At 41.9% G+C, this 22,925-nt stretch overlaps 1 protein-coding gene across 3 annotated transcripts in view; it reads left to right on the top strand.

Annotated features, from left to right (window-relative positions):
* Positions 1–22,925, top strand: part of nedd1 (NEDD1 gamma-tubulin ring complex targeting factor) — a 63,994-nt gene that overhangs the window by 2,727 nt on the left and 38,342 nt on the right. For all 3 annotated transcript variants that reach the window (XM_041202674.1, XM_041202673.1, XM_041202675.1), the window contains exons 2-7: positions 2,982–3,125; positions 4,625–4,719; positions 4,881–4,997; positions 6,801–6,941; positions 8,706–8,935; positions 20,810–21,011. In XM_041202674.1, the coding sequence (XP_041058608.1) occupies positions 2,990–3,125; positions 4,625–4,719; positions 4,881–4,997; positions 6,801–6,941; positions 8,706–8,935; positions 20,810–21,011 (921 nt within the window). In that variant the 5' untranslated portion in view covers positions 2,982–2,989. The remainder of the gene's footprint in view (positions 1–2,981; positions 3,126–4,624; positions 4,720–4,880; positions 4,998–6,800; positions 6,942–8,705; positions 8,936–20,809; positions 21,012–22,925) is intronic.

Raw genomic sequence — 22,925 nt, 5'->3', positions numbered from 1 at the left:
ATCACTCCTTGATGTTCAATGGCATTAACATCACTGAATCCCCCACTATCAACATCCTGGGAGTTATCATTGATCAGAAACTGAACTGGACTAGCCATATAAATGCTGTGGCTATAAGAACAGGTCAGAGACTAGGAATTGTGTGATGAGTAACTCACCTCCTGACTCCCCATAGCCTCTCTCCACCATCTACAAGACACAAGCCAGGAGTGTGATGGGAGTACTCCCCACTTGCCTGAATGAGTGCAGCTCCCACAACCCTCAAGAAGCTGGACACCATCCAGGATAAAGCAATCCGCTTGATTGGCACCACATCCACCAACATTCACTCCTTCCACCACCGACTCACAGTAGCAGCAGTGTACCATCTACAAGATGCACTGCAGAAACTTACCAAGGTTCTTCAGACAGCCCCTTCCAAACCCACGACCACTACCATCTAGATGGACAAGGGCAGCAGATAGATGGGAACATCATCACCTGGAAATTCCCCTCTGAGTCACTCACCATCTTTACTTGGAAATATTTCGCTGTTCCTTCACTGTTGTTGGGTCAAAGTCCTGGAACTCCCTAACAGCACTATGGGTGTACCTGGACCAGATGTACTGCAGTGGTTCAAGAAGGCAGATCACTAGCACCTTCTCAAGGGCAGTTAGGGATGGGCAATAAATGCTGGCCCAGCCAGTGAAGCCCAGATCCTGGGAATGAATAAAAATAAAATTGGAAGCTACATAAAAACATGAGGGAGAAAGGAACCAAAGGAAATGCTGATAGGATTAGATTAAGAGGGCTGAGAGGAGAATACTGTGGAATGTTAACACTGGCATTGACCAGTTAGGTCAAATGGCCTGTTTTCTGTATTGTGCGATCTATGTACAACATAATACTTGGCAAAATTAAAGCAAAAAACTGCGGATACTGGAAATCCACAACAAAAATAAAAATACCTGGAAGAAAGCAGGTCTGGCAGCATCTGCGGAGAGGGACACAGTTAACGTTTCGAGTCTGTATGACTCTTCAACAGAACTAAGTAAAAATAGAAGAGAGGTGAAATGTAAGCTGGTTTAAGGGTGAGGTGGGACAACACTTGGCAATATCATCCACAGACATGGAGTCAACTTTCACATGTGCGCTGATGACACCCAGCTCGTTCTGAACTGTCTCTGTGCTGTCAGACTGTCCAAAATCCAGACTGAAATGAACCAGAACTACTTCCATTTAAAGTGGGAAGACTGAAGACTTCCAAGGTAAACTCCACACCCTCAACATTAACTCTATTCCCCCTTCAGTGTTTGAAATGAATTCCAATGAAATTTTTATAGCCTCATTGACTTGTGTTGCCATTTCTGTTGATTTTTCTACCTTTAAGCAGAAGTAAATGAGGTTGGACTTGAGCAGTGTTCCCTCTTCCCTTTCCCGTGCGTGGGCAGTTTGTTGCAGTGCAATGCCCCTTTAAGATTTCCGTGCATGCATCTTAAAACGACCGCTGCTTCTGCAGAATCTGTTTGTTAATCCATGCAGCACATTCCTGATGTTCGACTCCAGGATGGATTCTTGAGGGATTCCTGGGGCAGTAGTGTAAGGTAGAGATGTTCAGGCTGTGATCAGTTGGGTAAGAACATAATTGAGCACAGGACAGGCAGTGGTGGAGGATGGTGTGGACAAGGAAGGATTATGTGTCATGGTATCTTGTTGTGACTTCAGCTAATTTGTTTTAAAAGATGTCTTGTTGAGAATGTGATTTCATTACCGATCTATTTACAATGTTTAATAACTAGATCCAGCTGCAATAGGCATCAAAAATGTGCAATACTATCAGTTTGCATCAAATAAAATTTACTTTTACAGCATCTGTAGAAATATGTTAAATGCACAATGTGAGACAAGTTAACTGGTTTGCAGTAGTATTTATTCTCCCATGTGATTAAATTGTCCTAAACACATTGAGTTACCCAGTTCCCAGCTCCGTTATTGTCATTTCCTTTGACTCAGAAGTGAGAGCGCTTGAACCGAACAGAAGATTGTTGGTTCAAATCTCACTCCACATATTCCAGACTGCTAATTCAGTGCAGCAACGGGGGGAGTGCTGCACTCTTTCAGATGAGATGTTAAAATGAGGCCTGATCTGCCAACTCAGCTGGACATAGGGCCTTTGGCATTACTTTGAGAGGAAGGGGGTTGGTGTTCTTTCTAGTCTTCTGGTCTACATTCATTCCTCAACTGGTTGGTTGTCATTTGTGGGAACTTGCTGTGCATAACTTGGAAACACAAAGTGTTTTCTACCTTACAACAGTGACTAAAGCTCATTGGCTGTGAGGCACATTGGGACTTCCTGAGGTTGTGAAAAGTGTGTATAAATGCAAGTCTTTCATTTTCTACTGATGCTCTTTTATTCATGTCAACATTTTGCTAAAATGATCAAAATGGGAAAATGCTGCTATAAATGCTACTTTATTTAAACTATAAATGGTTGACCCTGCCATTGAACAAAAGTCTTCAATTTTTACACTGGAAGCGGGCCTCTGTGTAATGTATAATTGTGATTTTAAAGGTCTCCTTTTGCCTCGAAGTATTTGATACTTAGTCAAATTAGGTTCTTCCAGTTTGGAATCAAGGTATCAGACTAATGGATCTTCTTAAAAACCCATCTTATTTTTCTCTTAGCTTTCAATCATCCTTTCTAAACTCCTGGCTCAGTGTTTGCCCCTCTTCGTACAACTGCAGTGTGCACAGGCATGTTTTAAGGTGCTCATATAAATGCAAACTGTTAACTGTTTGAATGCTGTTAGTGGCAATATACATGCAGATTTGAAATGCTGGATATCCTAAACTGTGCATGTTTAAATTCTGTATGTTGTTTTTATCTTTCTATTAATCTATATTCAGACCCAGGATCTAGTCAATCTTTGAGAAACGACTGTATACTTAACCAAGCGTCTAATTCTGGTGGCAATCCTATTTCTCATGTTCATGCTTTGCAGGATATACCATGCAGGATAGCATCAAATTAGTCTCATGTGGGGATGACATTAAAATCTGGGATTCAGTTTCAATGACAGTGGTGGAGCAGTTTAACCCTCACAAGAAACCCTGTGAAGTAACATCTGTTTGCTGGACTGTTGATAATATCCTTTGGAGCTCATTGCTGTCAATAACTATTGCATTTATGTAAGTTAATCAAATGCAAAACGAATCAGTTGCCATTGGAATGTTGTGGTAATTGATTTTCTCTTCTAAGGCAGTCCCTCAGGATCGAGGATGACTTGCTTCCTCTCCGGTTCGATGGATTCTGAGATGGCTGATAATTCAAATGTGCGATCTGCAGACTCTGTCACATGTGGGGCAGGTGGTGCTTGAAGGGTTGAGTAAATGAGTTGTTAGGAGATTTGTGCACTCTCTCCAATGCCTCTACTTCACCTCTGCATGTTCCCAACAAAGTCTATCAATGTGTTTTGTGCCTTCCTGAATGAACCTTCTCCATTTTGGTCGGTCACAAACCAGGGTCTCCTGTGAGTCAGTGGGGATGTTTGATGTCTTCAGAGACGCTTTGAGGGCATCCCTAAAGCGTTTCCTCTCCTGGGAGTGTCCTACCGTGGCCATGCACCCAGTAGAGCAGTTCCCTGGGGGGGTATCAGGCATACAAATGACATGTCCCGCCCAGCGGAGCTGGTTTTGAGTGATTAGCACCTCAATACTGGGCATGTTAGCTTGGGAGAGGACACTGCTATTGGCCTTTCTTGCTACCGGATTTGGAGGCTCTTGCAAAGGCAACACTGGCGGTACATCAGTGCTTTTAAGTGCCTGCAGTAGCTTATCCAAGTCTTTGAAGCATGTAGGAGTGTAGGGATCATTGCTGTCCCATAAACCATGACCTTAGTCTGGGGTTTCACATCCTGCTGCTTGGCCAAAGGCTGAGCTGGTACATTGGAGGTGATGTTGAATTCCGTTATGTCTTTCTTAATCAAGCGGCTCCCAGCATATGTAAAATATTTTATATGGTTTTATATTGTTTTATAAAATAATTTTATAATCTGTCAATAGGATCCCAAATTAACAAGCTATCATAAGAGAAATGGGGGTTTACAATACAGCATCTTTAAGCAGGGCAGATTGATTTTTTTTTAATGTTCAACTCCCAAGTTCCCCATTCTGCTGGAATTTCACGTCACTTTCTGATCTTAGGATTTTATTTCCAACGTCAGAGTTTTTGCTAGTCTCTTCCTGCCTCCATCCTTCTCTTTTAGACCTGTTCACATCACTGCGCCCATTAATTCCCCCCGTGTCATTCTGAAATGTGCTCAAATTCTTCCTAAGTTTTAAAAAAAAAGCTCATCCTTGTTCAGAGATTGCTTAAACTTGTTTGAAATAGACCAGAGATGATATAGTGGATAAAAGTGTCAGCAGAATTTTTTGTTTGAACTTTGAGCGTATTTTTAGCCTGGTTTCAACTTTAACAAACCTCTTGTAACACTTCAAAATTTCTTATCTTCAGAATTTGAACGCCATTGAGTATCAGAGTCACAGCTTAATTTACAAAGTGTTTTGTTCTTCAAATAGTAATTTGACTCTTGTAATGAGGCAAAATAACTTCATTTCTGAAACCATTTTACCTTCATTCCTCTACATCAGTGTTTGGTGAGCTCATCTAGCAGTGGTGACAAAATAGTATTGTCATCCTGCAAACCCACTCCAGTTCCTATAAAAGATCTTGCCGAAGGGGTAGGTAACTATTCGTTATTTAAAGCTATAAAGATTACTTAAGGTTGGAGAATAAAGTTTGGGAACTTCTTTTGCACTGAGCTTGATTAATTTAATTACAATATCTTCCATTTAATATGCTTGAGTCAGTTTTGATAATTAAATTTTGTCTCATTCCACAGAAAAAGCAGACATGTCTAAGCCTGAATTCTACTTCCAAGTGTATTGTAAGTGGTGGTCTTGATAACACAGTCAATATCTGGGATATCAAGTCAAAGAGATCTCATAGGACACTGAAGGTATTTTGTTCAACGTGGTTAAGTGTTAGTGGAGACTTCAGTTTTGCTGTACCGTGATGAATATGTCACAAGTCCATTCTCATAATCCCCAACTAGAACTAGGGAGCATAGTTTCAAAATAAGGAGTTGCCCCTTTAAAACTGAGGTGAGGAGGAATTTCTCCTAAAGGGTTATGAATCTTTGGAATTCTCTATCCCAGAAAGAAGTAGAAACTGGGTTATTCAATATATCCTAGGCTGCGAAAGACAGATTTTTGATCCATAGGGAGGCCTAAGGTTATGGGGAAATGGCAGGAAAGTGAAGTTGAAGCCAGGATCAGATGAGCTATGATCTTACCGAATGGTGGAATAGGCTCGAGGGGCTAAGTGGCCAATATCTGCTCTTATTTATTTTATTCAGAGTGCAGTAAAATCTGTCTGTTCCCTCAGAGACAAGGAGAGAGAGAATCAGAGCAAGTTGATCCAAATCTTTTACTTGCATCTTCCCATTCCTGGGCCAGAAGCCTTTATCAGAAGTTAAGAGCAGTTTCAGTTTTGCCCCCTCAGCCTGGGAATCGTATATGGGTGAGGAGGACCTGAAAGAATGCAAGTTGTTTTGATAGCAGGGAGATGGGAAGAGTTTACAGTTTATTCCAGGATAGACAACATGCCTGTTGGGTAGAAATGTAAAAACTGGATATGCGCATAGTGCCTGTTAATAGACTTGGTAAATTAGAGATCTGAGTTAATAATTTCAGAAACATGAATTCATATCCCATTATGGCATTTTGTGAATTTGATTTTAAGCTCTGAAAAAATATTGAAATTGAACAAACCTGATGTCAATAAAAGTGATCGCGAAACTGTCAGATTGTTGCAAAAACCCATTCATGTCCTTTAGGGAATGAAACCTGCTCTGCTTACCTGGGTCAAGCCTCTGAGCCCCGAGCTCCACATGACTTTCTCCCAATAATTGGTTGATTGCTAATTAAATTCTAGCCTTGCCTTGCCAGCAACACCCAAAAATCTTGTATAATATGATGTTAAGAATTTCAAGTTGGACATTTTAACTTGTGCTTTTTACATACTTCACGTTTCAACTGTAGAAAACAAGAGAAATGCAATTCTAATGCCAACAACTGTGTTTAGTTAAAGTTCCGTGGGATTAAACGCATAAGCAAGTTCCTTAAGGTAGTTAAGATGGGGCATTAATGTTCTTTGGTATTAATAAATTAAAGAGGCTGATCTTAACAGTTGTTCTGTATGTCCTCTCCCTGTAAAATGAAGCAGATAAATAAGTTAATTTCTACCCTCACCAAATAATTGCTTGCTCTGCCTTCATAGAGAATAGTGGTGTAAGAGACACAAATATCTAGTTCTGGTTGTGAAGGCGGGTACTGTTATTAGAATCCTAGGTCATTCTGTTGTAGAAACAGATATAGCATGAGTCAAATCCTACAAAAATAAGTGTTCAGACTGCTTATCAGAGTAGCTGATTCCACTAGATCTGAGAAGGTATAAAACAGTTCTGAATTTGTATTACCCCATCTATTCTCCCTGAGCTTTGTAACATTTACCTTTCTGTTCAGGATCAGCGTTTTGGTGTTTGAGTGCCTTAAAGCATCTCTGCCACTCCCAAACTGTGCGCTAACTACTTTTGTGTCTTCCTAATTGTGGAAGTTTAAAAAATTGATGTACCATTCTTAGTATTATGTTAGCGTTACTTTCTTTGACATTTTTATGCTTAATATATATTTTTTACAATTTACATATCTAAAAACAGCTTCCATGTTAATGGCGTTCTAATCAATAATGTGCATTGCAGGATCATCGGGATGAAGTCAGTAGTGTATGTTTCAATTGGAATGACTACTATATAGCATCAGGCTCCCGCAGTGGTGATATTATTCTACACAGTGTTACAACTAATATTTCTAGTGCTCCATTTGGTCACGGTAAAACTCAGGTACATATTTTCTTCAGCCAGTGTTTTGAAGTTTAAAATTTTGTAAATGCTCTTTTTTCTACTTTTGTAAACTGGCAATATGTTGGGGAAATGAGTTGTCACATATAGTTTAGTGCTTGACTGTTTGTTTTGGTCAGGAAGAAATTGGAAATAATCTTGATTTGAGGCTTTATTGGGATAAATTACTGGATGCATTGCCTGAAAGGATGGTGGAAGTGGATTAGTAACTTTCGAAGGGAATTGGGTTAATACTTGAAGGGGGGAAAAAACTTGCAGGGCTTTGGAGAAAGGGCAGGGGAGTAGGACTAACTGGATAGCTCTTTCGAAGAACCAGCACAGGCACAATGGACCAAATGGCCGCCTGCTCTGCTGTGTTATTCTATGATTATTGATTTGAAAGTGGTTTAATATGTATATTTGATTTTGTGTTATACATGCTAATTGGTGTCTATTTTAAAATCTTTAGCTAACATACCAAGTTTGACTCCAAATAAGCATCATTTTCTCCAAATTGTACCCTATGCAGGAACTCATTTGCTAACGATGTGGTGATAGGCTCCCACTATCATTTCAATTTGCTCCTCTTGGGAGCAGTGAATTCAACGCTGGTTTTTATTTACAGGACTGGAGATGAAATCCAGCTCAAACCATTTAGTTGGAAATCTCCTCTTCCTGATGGCTATCAGCCTACATAAAATAAAGTTATGCACTTTTTTGCATAAATAAGAGCTAACTTTATTTTGCCTGTTTTTATTTGAACAATTTTTGCCGAAGTCCTTAATCAAACACGGAATTGTTTGTGTTATAATTGTAAAACCAGGGTAAAACTTTAAAAATGTGTTCACTTTTACCTTGCTGCTTAATGTGTGTAAGGGGTCTGGGGGATTGGGGTGCAGTGGAAGGATGGAGAGAGGGGAAATTCCTGATTGCTGTCCTGAATTGTGTTGCTTTAATTTAGTGGATATTGCTACCCTGGGGAAATCTCATTGCTATTTTTTTTCAGGCAACTACTGAACTCTGCATGAAAGTCATGTTTGTGTTCGAGTTTAGCTGAGTCCAAAAAATAAACTCTGCTGAATGAACTAAATTCAGAGACGTATTCAACTAATTTGTCATCCTCTCCCTATCCCTGTAAATAAATAAACTATCAGAAAAGCTGTGCATTAATTAGAAATTCAAGTTGTTGGTTTTACTTCAGTTAGAGCACCAGTTTCACCATCTTATTGCTCTCAACAAAATATTTTTTTTAAATATTGATACTGCAAAATCTACATATTAATCTGTCAACAGGTTGGAACTGTTTGTTGCTATACATGGAACCAGAATGGCCCTACACAAATCACTTCAAAAAAACATAATTGAGCTTTCTTTTGTTTTAGTACCACAATTAGTGACTGGTTACTTGCTGCTTAATGTATAATGTCAAACTAAAACTTAATTTGGTATGACAGTGTATTTAACATAAGATGTTTTCTTCACAAATCAGATTGACTTTATGTGGAAAATGCTGGAAAAACTCAGCAAGTCTGGCAGCATCTGTGGAGAGAGAAACAGTTAATGTTTCAGTTCAATTACCTTTTATCAGAACTTTAAGCAGCATTCTGTGTCCCAATAAAATAATTAACTGAATTGGCAAGTTAAATGTTGGAAGATTGAAATTATTTCTTTCATTTTAACTGGAGAAAATTCCACATCTGTTTCTACCTCCCTCCATGGCTACACATTTCAAGTATTTCTGCTTGATTTTCTTTTTTCCTTTTTCAGCCAGTGCAAAATCTCAAGTATTCCATCTTTAAGAAAGCTTTACTGGGAAGTGTCCATGACAGTGGAACTGTAACCCTTTGGGATGTTAATACACAACAACCTTATCATAACTTTGAAAATGCCCACAAGGCTCCAGCTTCTGGACTGTGCTTTTCACCAGTAAATGATCTATTGTTTGCCACAGTTGGTTTGGATAAAAAGATCAACTGCTATGATTCATCCAGCAAGATGTGAGTATGTTTTGGGATGTGTGGTGGTTACTTTACATATCTCCGTTATGTATTGTCAGTATGAGGACCCTAGCTTTTCTTGAAATACATTAGTATCTTAGACTTGGGTGTACAGGACATAAGTTCAAAATTTGAAGATGAAATAAAACTTGGATGTACAGTGAACTGTGGGGAGGATAGTGATAGACTTCAAGGACATAGGCTGGTGGAATGGGCAGACACGTGGGCAGGTTAAATTTAATGTAGAAAGTATTGAAGTGATACATTTTGGTGGGAAGAATGAAGGGAGGTATTATAAATAAAGGGATTGCAAGAACAGAGACACTTGGGGGCAAATGTGAACAAGTTGTTAAAGACAACTTTTGACACACTTGACCCCACCATCCTTCTCCACCACCTCTCCCCTGTTGTCCAGGTGGGTGGGGCTGCTCTGATGTGATTTCATTCTTATCTGTCTAATCGTAGCCAAGGAATCAGCTTCTCTTCCTGCTCCTGCACTGCTGTTCCCCCAAGGTTCAATCCTTGGCCCTTCCTATTTCTGTTGCCCCTCGGACATTATCTGAAGACAGCGTTAATTTTCACGTGTATACTGAAGACACCCAGCTCTATGACACCACCACCTCTCTTGATTCCTCTACTATTTCTAAACTATTTAGACTGCTTATCCGACATCCAGTACTCCGAGCAAATGTTGGAAGACTGGATATTTTTGGTCCCAGCTTCAAACTCCATTTCCTAGCTACTGATTCCATCCCTCTCCCTGGCAGCACCCTGAGGTTAAGTCAGTTTGTTCACAATCTTGGTGTCATGTTTGATCACAAGACAATTGCACCATTGCTAAGACTGTCTGTTTCCACCTTTGTAACATTGCCCAATGCTGCCACCCCCTCCCCCACGCAGTCTCAGCACATCTGCTGAAACCCTGATCCATCTCTTTGCTTTCTGTAGACTCAACTATTCCAACGCTCTCCTGGCTGGTCTCTCACATGTCAAGATTCCTCTGTAAACTTGAGGTCATCCAAAACTCTGCCCATGCCTTAACTTGCACCAATTCCCGTTCCCTATCACCCCTGAGCTCTCTGACCTATATTGCCTCCCAGCCAAGCAATATTTCAAATCCCTCCAAGGCCTCACCTTTCTTTACCTCTATAATCTCCTCCAGCACCATAACCCTCAGGTATCTGTGCTGCTCTAATTTTGGCCTGCTGTGCATTCCTAGTTATAATTGACCCAGCAGCAGTGGCCCTTACCTCGGCCCCAGTCTGTGGATTTTCTTCACTACACTTCTTTGCCCCTGTACTTTGCTCTCCTCTTTTAAGACATTTCTTAAAACCTACCTCTTTGACCAAGCTTTTAGTCATCTGACCTAATATTTCCTTTTGAGGTTTGGTGTGATACCTTGTTTCATAATGTTCCTGTGAAGTGTCTTGAGATGTTAATTACAGTAAAAGTGCTATATTATAAGTTGATGTTGTGGTGGCAGGGTAAGTTGGAAAAGTTACTTAAAAAAGGATATGGAATTCTGGCACAGCAAGGAGGTTCTGATGAACCTTTACAAAACACTGGAATATTGTGTCCAGTTCGGGGCATGCACTTTATGAAAGATGTGAGGGCTTTAGAATGGGGGCAGAAAGACTTTCCGAGAATGGTCCCAGGGATGAAGGACTTCAATTACAAGGGTAGATTAGAGAAGCTAGGCTGTATTCCTTGGAGAAGAGAAGATTGAAAGGAGATTTGATAGAGATGTTCAAAATCATGCATGGCCTAGACAGAATAGATAGGGAGAAACTGTTCCCATTTGTGGCAGGATCGAGAACGAGGGCACAGATTTAAAGTGATTGGCAAAAGAGCCAATGGTAACAGGAGGAAGAACTTTTTTAATTAGCAAGTGGTTAGGATCTGGATTGCATTGCCTGAGAGTGTGGTGGAAGCAGGGTCAGTTATGGTGTTCAAAAGGGAAATATATAAACATGTGCAGGCAAAATATTTGAAGAGCTATGGAAAAGGGATAGGGGAATGTGCCTAGCTAAATTGCAGTTCCAAAGAGCTAGCATTCACTTGATGGGCCAAATGGCCTCCAGTGCTGTAACCGTCTGTTATTCTATGCGGGATGTGGACGTCGTTGGCTAGGCCAGCATTTATTGCCTGTCCCCATATCCCTAGAGATGGTGGTGGTGAGCTGCTTTCTTGAACTGCTGCAGTCCATGTGGTGTAGGTACACCCACAGTGTTGATAGGGAAGGAATTCCAGGATTTTGACCCAGCGGCAGTGAAGGAACGGTGATATGTATCCAAGTCACGATGATGAGTGTGGCTTGGAGGGGAACTTCCAGGTGGTGATGTACCCATCTATCTACTGTCCTTGTCCTTCTAGATGGTAGTTGTCGTTGGTTTGGAAGATGCTGCCTAAGGAGCCTTGGTGAACTCCTGCATCTTGTAGATGGTACACACTGCTGCCAGTGTGTGTTAGTGGTGGCGGGAATGAATGTTTGTGGATGTGGTGCCAATCAAGCGGCTGCTTTGTCCTGGATGGTGTCAAGCTTCTTGAGTGTTGAGGAAGTTGCACTCATCCAGGCAAATGGAGAATATTCCATCACACTCTTGAGTTGTGCCTTGTAGGTGGTCGACAGGTTTTGGGGAGTCAGGAGGTGAGTTACTTGCTGCAGGATTCCTAGCCTCTGACCTGCTCTTACAGCCACATTATTTATATGGCTAGCCCAGTTCAGTTTCTGGTCAATGGAAACCCCCCCCCCAGGATGTTGATAGTGGGAGATTGAGCGATGATAATGCCATTGAATATCAAGGGGTGATGGTTAGATCCTCTCTTGCTGGAGATGGTCATTGAATGGCACTTGTGTGGTGTGAATGTTACTTGCCACTTGTCAGCCCAAGTTTGTATATTGTCCAGGTCTTGCTGCATTTGGACATGGACTGCCTCAGTACCTGGGGAGTCATGAATGATGCAGAACATTGCACAATCATCAGCAAGCACCCCCACTTCTGACCTTGTGATCGAAAAAAGGTCATTGATGAAACACCTGAAGATGGCTGGGCTGAGGACACTACCCTGAGGAACTCCTGCACTGATATCCTGGAACTGAGATGATTGACTTCCAACAACCACAGCCACCTTCCTTTATGCTAGGTATGACTCCAACCAACAGAGAGTTTTCCCCCTGATTCCCATTGACTCCAGTTTTGCTAGGGCTCCTCGATGCAACACTTGGTCAAGTGCTGTCTTGATGTCAAGGGCTGTCACTCTCTCCTTACCTCGGGAGCTCAGCTCTTTTATCCATATTTGAACCAAGGCTGTAATGAGGTCAGGAATTGAGTGGCCCTGGCAGAACCCAAACCGGGCGTCAGTGAGCAGGTTATTGCTGAGCAAGTGCCGCTCGATAGCACTGTTGATGACCCCTTCCCTTACTTTACAGATGATTGAGATTGAGGATAGGGCGGTAATTGGCCGTGTTGGATTTGTCCTGCTTTTTGTGTACAAGACATGCCTGGGCAATTTTCCATTGTCGGCGAGATGCCAGTGCTGTAGCTGTAGTGGAACAGCTTGGCTACGGGTGTGGCAATTTCTGGAGCACAAGCCTTCAGTACTACTGGAATGTTGTCAGGGCCCAAAGCCTTTGCAGTATCCAGTGCCTTGAGCCATTTCTTTATCACATGGAGTGAATCAAATTGGCTGAAGACTGGCATCTGTGATGTCGAGATGGATATTTGGCACTTCTGGCTGGAGATTGTTGTGAATGTTTTTGCACCGATATGTTGGGCCTCTCCATCATTGGAGATGGGGATATTTGTGGAGCCTCTTCCTGCAGTGCCTTGTTTAAATGTCCACCACCATTCACAACTGGATGTGGCAGGACTGCAGAGCTTAGGTCTGATCTGTTGGTTGTGGAATCACTTAGCTCTGCCTATCACTTGCTGCTTATGCTGTTTGGCATACAAGCAATTCTGTGTTGTAGCTTCACCAGGTTGACACCTCATTTTTAGGTATGCCTGGTGCTGCTCCTGGCATGCCCTCCTGCACTCTTCATTGAACCAAGGTTGATCTTCTGGCTTGGTGGTAATGATCAAGTAGGGGATATGTTGGGCAATGAGGTTGCAGATTGTGGTTGAGTCCAATTCTGCTGCTGCAGATGACCCGCACCTCTTGAGTTGTTAGATCTGTTCAAAATCTACCCCATTTAGCATGGTGGTAGTGTCACACTGCACGATGGAGGGTATCCTCAATGTAAAGACGGGCCTTTGTCTCCACGAGGTGGTCAATCCTGCCGATACTGTCATGGACAGATGCATCTGTGGCAGGCAAGTTGGTGAGGATGAGGTCAAGAATGTTTTTCGCTCTTGTTGGTTCCCTCACCACCTGCTGAAGACCAAGCCTAGCAGCTATGTCCTTTAGGACTCCACCAGCTGCATCTGTGGTGGTGCTACTGAGCCACTTTTGGTGATGGATGTTGAATTCCCCACCCAGAGAACGTTCTGTACCCTTCAGTGCTTCCTCCAAGTGGTGTTCAACATGGAGGAGTAATGAGGGAGAGCAGTACATGGTAATCAACAGGGGATTTCCTTGCACATGTTTGTCCTGATGCCATGAGACTTTATGTGGGCCGTAGTCGATGTTGAGAACTCCCAGGACAAGTCCCTCCCGACTTATACCACTGTGCCATCACCTCTGGTGGGATGGTGATGGTCAAATCTGGGTCATGATCCGTAAGGTATGATCCCGAGAGTATGTCTCTGTCTGGCTGTTGCTTGACTAGTCTGTGACACAATTTTCCCAATTTTGGCCCCTAGATGTTAGTAAGGAGGATTTTGCAGGGTCGAAAGGGCTGGGCTTGCTGTTGTCATTGTCGACGCCGCGTAGTCCATCTGATTTCATTCCTTTTTATTGATTATTTTAGCGGCTTTGATACAACCGAGTGGCTTGCTAGGGCACTGCAGAGGGCAGTTAAGAGTCAACCACATTGTTGTGGGTCTCGAGTCACATGTAGGCAGATTTCCTTCCCTAAAGGATATTAGTGAACCAGATGGATTTTTACGACAATTGACACCGCTTTCATGGTGGTCGTTAAACTTTGAATTCCAGATTTTTATTGAATTTTTAACGAATTCAAATTCCACCCGGGCCCCGGGATTCAAACCTGGGCCCCGGGATTCAAACCTGGGTCCCCAGAGTATTACTCTGGGTGTCTGGTTAGCAGTCCAGTCACAATACCATTGTGCCACTGCCTCCCCCTAAAGCTTAAAGCTCTTAAAGTTCTATGGGTCAAATCGGACAATTGGCAAATCCAGTGGAGAAAGCTTGGTATTGCGAAGCTGGTGATGATCTTGCTGATGGGCAGATACATGATCAGTGGTTCATCTTGGAGTCAAATGCAACACCAAGGTTGAAAGTTGAAATTTAGTGGCCCGAACTGATCGTAATATACCAAGAGTTATACACACAATAAAAGTAGCTATTGATTAAGACAGAATCATGGTGAAATTTTAACTCCTTCAAAACTGATCCAGGTCCTGAATGTTCTTCTATCCTTTTGTAGCCTTCATTCTTTTTTGATATGGAACCTTCTACATAACAGGTCCAGCCGCATGGCCCTGAACAGAAATTCTGATGAAATTTAATACAAGGAAGTGCAAGATGATACATTTGATTCAAAGAATGGGGAGAAACCATGCATGATAATTGGTACAAGCCAGAGAGACCTTGGGCTATTTATGCATAGATCTTTGTGCACAAAGCAGCTAATAAAATGTATGTGATCCTGGGCTTTATAAGTTAGGCATGGAGTATAAAATCCAGAAATTTATGCTTAACCTACATGATACACATCTGGGACCAAACAAGTGTGTTATGTCCAATCCTGGGCAAAACTCTGTAGAAGGGATTTAGAGGGATTTAAATTGGAGAAGGTGAAGAGGAGATTTATTAGAATGGTTCAGGGAAGAAGATTTGCAGTACTTGGATAGACTGGAGAAACTTTGTTTTCTTCTCTTCGAGTAATGAAGGCTATGGGGAGATCCAATAGAGGTATTTGGAATGGTTAAGGGTTTAGATAAAGCAAATAAAGAGAAACTGTTTCCAGTGGCTGCAGGGTAAATAACTCAAGGCACAGATTAAAAGTAACTGGCAAAAGAACCAGAGATGACATAAGGAAAAACGTTTTTTATACAGCAGTGCTTAGAATTTCAAATGCACTACGTGATTGGAAAGCTATTATTGAATTTTTGTGCCATCCAAAGGGAATTAGATAAATACTTGGATAAATAGTTGCAGGGGAAAGGGGAAAGAACAGGGAATGGATTAGCTTGATTGCTTTTTAAAAGAGCCAGTGTAGACTCGATGGGATGAATATCCTCCTGTGATGTTCTATTCTATGATTCTAAGACTATCGCATATAATATATGAATATTTATGAGCAGCTTGTGGTGTAATGGTAGTGTCACTGGACTAGTAATCCAGAGGCCCAGGTTAATGCTGGTGGAATTTAAATTAAATGAATAAAATCTGGACTTGACAGCTAGTCTCAGTCAAGGTGACCGTGAAACTCTTACTGATTCTTGTAAAAACCCGTCTAGTTCACTTTAGGGAAGGAAACCTGCCATCCTTGCCCTGGTATGACCCACAATTGACTTCAGACCACAGCAATGGGTCCTCTGAAATGACCTGGCAAGCCACTCAGTTCAAAGGTAATAAATGCTGGCCTTGCCAGCGATGTCCACATGCCATGAAAGATTATGCAAGGCTTTTAGTAGAATTACTCATTCTTACAAGTACTATAGAGCATTCTACCATTTTTTCAAATTGCTAACAGATGGTAGGCAGGAGCTCTGAGTGAGGCTGTCATCTAGCAATATCTGTTGGTAGAACATTGCTTGCACATCACATTATGAACTGTTGAAGTAATATCCATTTTTGAATTCAAAAACCTGCTGCCTGTATTCTAAGTTACACAGTCGTGTTCACCGATGGAACTGTATCAAAAATGGCCACTGCCTTCAAGAGAGTGGGAGGAACATTGAGATACTGTACAGCAAACATCTGTAGATAGTGATTCTATTCTTATCATGAAGTTACAATGCCTTAATTATATTTAGCTTTTCATAGTTTAACAGCACATAGCACCATGCATTACATATATTCAAAATGAGCTCATCATTAAATACGGAAGGTCTAATTATGAATCATTTCCTTACACTTTAGCCATGTCAGCCGTGTCTCAGTTGGTAGCACATTTCCTTATGAATCACAAACATCAGTGCTGATACTACAGTGCAGTACTGAAGGAGCATTACATTACACTACACAGTATGTATCTCCAAGGTGAAGCCTTCAGGGTGCCCTTGCAACACCTCTTTTGACCGCCATGAGAGTGCACTCCAGACTCGAGCTGTCCATAGAAGATTCACTTTGGTAAGCAAGTATCAGGTATTTTGGCTACATGATCAGCCCAACTTGACAATGTGGAAAATTGCCCATGTATGTCCAGTACACAAAAAGGACAAATCCAAGCCGGCTAGTTACTGCCTGATTAGTCTACTCTCGGACATCAGTAAAGTGATGGAAAGGGTCCTCAATAGTGCTATCAAGCAGCTCTTGCTTAGTAATAATCTGTTCACTGACACTCTGTTTGGGTTCTGCCAGGGCCACTCAGCTTCTGACCTCAGTACAGCCTTGGTTCAAACATGGACAAAAGAGCTGAACTGCAGAGGTGAGGTGAGTGTCTGTCAGCGTCAAGGTCACATTTGACTGAGTGTGGCATCTAGGAGCCCTGGCAAAACTGGAGTCAATGGGATTCGGGGGAAAACTCTTCACTGGTTGGAGTCATAAGCATAAAGAAAGATGGTTGCGGTTGTTGGAGGCCAATCATCTCATTTCCAGGACATCACTACAGGAGCTCCTCAGGGTAGTGTCCAAGGTACAACCATCTTCAGCTGCTTCAATGACCTTCCTTTCATCACAAGGTCAGAAGTGGGGTTGTTCCCTGATGATTGCACAATGTTCAGCACCATTTGTGACTCCTCAGATACTGTGACAGTCCATGCCCAAATGCAGCAAGCCCTGGACAATATCTAGGCTTGGGCTGACAAGTGGCAAGTAACATTCACACCACAGAAGTGCCAGGCAGTGACCATCTCCAACAAGAGAGAATCTAACCATCGCCCCTTGACATTCAATGGCATTAACATCATTGAATCCCCCAGTATCAACATCCTGGAGCTTACCTTTGACCAGAAACTGAACTGGACTAGCCATATAAATACTGTAGCTGCAAGGGCAGGTCAGGGACTAGGAATTCTGTGGCGAGTAACTCATCTCCTGACTCCCCAAAACCTGTCAACCATCTACAAGGCACAAGTCAGGAGTGTGATGGAATACTCTCCACTTACCTGTATGGGTGCAGCTCTAACAACACTCAAGGAGCTTGACACCATCCAGGACAAAGCAGCCCGCTTGATTTTCACTCCATCCACAAGCATTCGCCTTCCCTCCACCATCAAAGAACAGTGGCAGCAGTGTGTACCATCGACAAGATGCACTGCAGAAGCTCACCAACGCTCCTTAGGCAGCACCTTCCAAATATATGACTGCTACCATCTGGAAGGACAAAGGCAGCAGATAGAGGGGATTGCCACCACCTGGAAGTTCCCCTCCAAGTCACTCACCATCGTGACTTGGAAATACATCGCCATTCTTTCACTGTCACAGGGTCAAAATCCTGGAACCCCCTCCCTAACAGCACTGTGGGTGTACCTACACCACATGGACTGCAGCAGTTCAAGAAGGCAGCTCACCATCATAAGGGCAATTGGGGATGGGCAATAAATGTTGACCTAACCGGCAATGCCCACATCCTGTAAATGAGTAAAAAAAAATTCAGCCGAGACTCAATTTGGTATGGATGCTTGATATGCCAGCTCAGGTGAGCTCCTCAGTGGCATCTTGTCTTGCCATCAAATCTTCAGAAGTTTCCGAAGACTGCTGAAGTGAAAGCGGTTGAGCTTTTTTGGCCTGACTTTGGTACATGCCTCTCATGTGTACAGCAAAGTGAGCAGGACTATTGCTCTAAAGGCTCTCAGCAGACTTACTCCTCTTCATTCCCAGAATGATGTTCAAAGGCTACATATATTTTGACAATTTCTGCATGCGTCTCCTGAATATAGACAGCTCAAGAAAGTGTGCTGCTGAGATAAGTTAACTTATCTGCTGCTGACAGGTTCTGGTCGTGGACCTTGGGCTCAAGAGAGGGCTTTCCTGGAGCAGGCTGGTACATTGCTTCAGTTTTCTTCATGCTGATCATAAGGCTGAAGTTGCAGCATGCATCGGAGAAAAAAATCCATGCTATGTTGCATGTGCAGATTTGGACCAGTAGCTAGTGCACAGTCCAGTCATTGGCAAACAGGAAATCGCGATATATGACCTTGGAGATCTTGATCTTTTCCTGGAGTCATCTCAGATTGAGCAGCTTCCCGTCCATGCCATACCTGATTTCGATGCCAGGATCGTCACTGTGGAAGGCATCGGAAGGCATGGCAGAGAAAAACATGCTGAATTGGGTTGGTGCTAGCATGCAGCCTTGTTTAACTCCATTAGTGACTGGGAATGGGTCAGAAGACTCACCATCATCCAGGACATGCACAAGCAGGCTGCCATGGAACAGTCAAACCATTGCGATGAATTTCTCAGGGCAGCCAAATTTCTCCATAACCTTCCAAAGGCCCTCACGGCTGACTGTTTCAAAGGTCTTGGTCAGGTCAGCAAACCTGGAGTAGAGGTCCATGTTCTGTTCTTGGCATTTTTCCTGAAGCTGTCTAACTGTAAACATCATATTTGTGGTTCCTTGACTTTTCTGAAACCACACTGACTCAATGGAAGCAAACCTTGGTCGTGATGTTGCACTAAGTGGTTCAGGAGGGTTCTGGTGAAGATTTTGCTGGCGATGGAGATGAGTGAGATTTCTCTTGCAAGATTGGTGTGTTTCTTTCCGCTTGTACAGATGGACAATGGAGGCTTCTTTGTATTCTTGTGGGATGGTTTATTGCTCCCACGTAAACTGGAAGAGTATATTGAGCTACTTTGGGTGCAAAGTACTTTGAGACGCCTGGTGGTCGTGAAAAGCACTGTGAATGCAAGTCTTTCTTTTATTATTTGTATATATTATTGGGGTAAAAATAATTTAAAAAATACAGACTTAATGATTTGCATGCAGTATTCTTGCTATTGATCAGGGAAACAATCTTTCAAATCATAGAGCTATGGCATTTCACTTTTAAAGGCAGATTTGGATGAAGTGACCACTTTGAGCAGTTATACACAGATCAGATGTTGGGGCAGTTCAAAACGTCCATTCTTTTTTGTGTAAGACTTGTGTTTTTAGGTTATTTAGTTCTCCTCCCCAGTTGGACCCCTCTACAGAAAATATTGTCATAAAGCTATTCGAATGGAGAACTGCTGATGCATAGCTCAATTGTTTTTTTTTCAAGAAGCTTTTGTCATTACCATAAGACCTAGGAGCAGAAGTAGTCTGCTGCGCCATTCGACGCGATCATGGTTGACCTGATAATCCCAAATTCCACTTTCCTGCCTTTTCCTCATAACTCTTGATTCTGTTACAGATTAAAAATCTGTCTGTCTCAACCTTGAATATACTTAATGACTCAGCCTCTACAGCCCATGCAGTAAAGAATTCCACAGATTCACTACCCTCTGAGAAAAGAAATTCCTCCTCATCTCTGTCTTAAATGGGCGACCTCTTACTCTGAGATTATGCCCTCTGGTCCTAGACTCTCCCACAATGGTAAACAACCTCTCCCCCTCTGTCAAGCCCCCTAAGAGTCTTACATGTTTCAATAAGGTCGCCTCTCATCTTCAAAACTCCAATGAATACAGGCCCAAACCATTCAACTTCTCATAAGAAAATCCCTCCAAAGCCGGGATCAACTAGTGAACCATCCCTGGACTGGCTCCGATGCCAAAATATTTCTCCTTAGATAAGGGGACCAAAACTGTTTACAGTATTCGAGATGTAGTCTGACTAGTGCCTTGTATAGTTTAACAAGACTTCCCTATTTTTATACTCCATTCCCTTTGAACTGAAGGCCAACATTCCATTTGCCTTCCCCATTTCCTTCTGAATTTGTATGCTATCATTTTGGGATTCATGCCCAAGGACCCCCAGATTCCTCTGTGCTGCAGCTTTATGCAGTCTTTCACCATTTAAATAATATTCAGTTCCTCTATTCTTCCTGCCAAAGTATATAATCCACATTATGTTCCATCTGCCAAGCTTTTGCCCACTCACTCAAACTGTCTATATCCCTCTGTAGACTTTGTGTTATCCTCACCACTTGCCTTCCCACCTATTTTTGTGTCATCTGCAAACTTGGTGATAGTAATTCAATAAGATAGTAATTTTTAATTGGTTGCAAATCCTGTTTTCAACAATAAGCATTCGGCTTTTTGGACATTGAGATGGCTGAAAAGCTTTCAGAAAAATATATTTTGAGCAATTTGCTTCAACGCCTATATTTTTATTTTTGGTTGTCTGTTTTCACATTGTTTCATTTCTGCTCCTAACTTGCTGCTTGATCCCCATCCCTTTAGCTATACTTTGTTATTTGAATTAAATTTCATATTTATAAATCAGGCACAAGTGCAACTTAGAAATTTATGCACAGACTCGCAACATTTAAAATGTGATGACAAAACATTTTTATATAGGTATATTAGAGAACAATAAGCGTATGGTTTAGTGGAAAAATCATTAAAAATGGCATATCATTGTATTAATCTTTTATCTAGGAAACTGTACTGCCTAAAGAATTTAAGCTAAAGCTTTGTGATCTTGTTAAATTTCATTTTGCACAGGCTACTGAGAACTATTTCTGTTGAAGCTCCTTTGACTGCGATAGATTTTATGACTGATGGAGCAACTTTGGCTGTCGGATCCATCAGGGGCAAAATTTATGTCTATGATTTACGAGTGACAACGTCACCACTAAAAATTGTCAGTGCCCACAAGAAATCTATACGGTGCTTAAAGTTTCAGAATGGTTCGACACAATTCAAGGTAGGTACACTGACTCTTACTAAATTCCTACCTTGTACAATATCTTTTTAGTTTTAAAGCCAAGGGTATTGAAGTGAAGCGGTATAAAATTGTCACTATATCACCAAACACCAAAGCACTTAATTATCACCGAGTACATATTTGTTTCATTTAATAAAAGCATCAGCCACTCTGTTCACAACCTTGGTGTCACACTGGACTCTGAGGTGAGTTTCTGACCTCATATTTTGTGCCATCACTAAAACTGCCTATTTCCAACTCCGTAACATCGCCTGAGGTTGCCCCTGACTCCGCTTACGTGCTGAAACCCTAATTCACACTTTACCTTTAGACTTAACTATTCCAATATCTCCCTGGCTGGTCTCTTACATTCTACTTTTCACAAGCTTCAGATCATCTAAAACTCTGCTGTCTGTGACTTAACTCAAACCGATTTTCATTCACCTACTACTCCTGTGCTCGCTGACTGACATGGACTCCCAGTCAAGCAACATCTTGAAAACAGGGATGCAAATTTTAAAACCAAAACCCTCCATGGCCTGTCTCTCCCTATCTGCAATCTGCACTTCTTTAATTCTGGTCTTCCTACATTCCCCATTATAATTGCTCCATCATTAGTAACCATGCCTTCAGTTCCCTAGATTCTAAGCTCTGGAATACCCTTGCTACACTTCCCCACCTCTCTACTTCACTTTCCTCCTTTAAGACACTCCTTAACACCTGTCTCTTTGACCAAGTTTTCAGTCATCTGACATAATATCTCCTTGTGTGGCTCGGTGTCATATTTTGTTTCATAATGCTCCTGTGAAGTGCCTTGGCACATTCATTTTGTCAAAGGTGCTATATCAATTTTTTCAATAAAATGTGATGTAATCTTTCAAATTGAAAGGTTAAACTAAGGCTCCCTGTGTACTCTCAGGGCATAAAAGACCCAGTGACATTCTTTCGAAGAAGAGCAAGGGATTCATCCTTGGTGTCCTGGCCAATATTATTCCTCAGTCAACATCACTAGAACAGAGTACACAGTCATTATCACATTGTTGTTTGTGGGACCTTGCTGTGTGCAGCTTTGCTGCTGTGTTTCCTACATTTATTTTAAAAGCACTTTAGGATGTCCTTTAGTCATGAATGGTGCTATATAAATGCAAATATTTTTTAAGGGTCACACCTGTATATGGTGTCCCAGAATGAATCATTAGTGAGATTAGATCTGACCCATTACTTTCTTCTAACGTTTGAGTTTGTCAGCAAAGAGCTCTAATTATTTGACAACTTGTTTTTATATAGTGCATTTAACATAGACACTTCAAAATAAAATTGTTAAATAAAATTTGACGTTGAACCATATAGAGATGTTAGGACAAGGCAGCAAAAGCTTGGTCAAGGAGGTATGTTTTGAGATGCGGCTTATAGGGTGAGAAGGAGGTAAAGGCGCAGAGAAGTTTAGGAAAGGAATCCCAAAGCTTAGGGCCTGGGCAGTTGAAGGCAGGGCTGCTAGCGGTGGAGCAAAGAAAGTCAGGGATGCACAAGGCTAGAATTGGAGGAGTGTTGTGATCTTTAATGGCTGTGGATCTGGAGGAACGTCCAGAGATATAGGGCAGGGGGGAGCCATTGAAGCATGAGAATTTTAAAATCGAGGCATCACTGTACTGGAAGCCAGTGGAGTCAGCAAGCTCAGGAATGATGGGTGAACAGGATATGGTACAAGTTGGGACACAAGCAGAGTTTTGGATGAGCTAAAGTTTACAAAAGGTGCAAGGTTGGCAGGCTGGCCAATAGAGCATTGGAATAATAAACTCTGGAGGTTGAAAAGGTTTGGATGAGGATTTCGGCAGCAGATGAACTGAGATGGGTGGGGACAATTGGCAATGTGGCTGGGATGGAATGCAGTCATTGTGGTTGAAGGAAATACGG

The sequence above is a fragment of the Carcharodon carcharias genome, chromosome 13 (genome assembly GCF_017639515.1).
Source record: "Carcharodon carcharias isolate sCarCar2 chromosome 13, sCarCar2.pri, whole genome shotgun sequence".
NCBI classification, from domain to species: domain Eukaryota; kingdom Metazoa; phylum Chordata; class Chondrichthyes; order Lamniformes; family Lamnidae; genus Carcharodon; species Carcharodon carcharias.
This window is presented reverse-complemented; position numbering and strand designations above follow the sequence as displayed.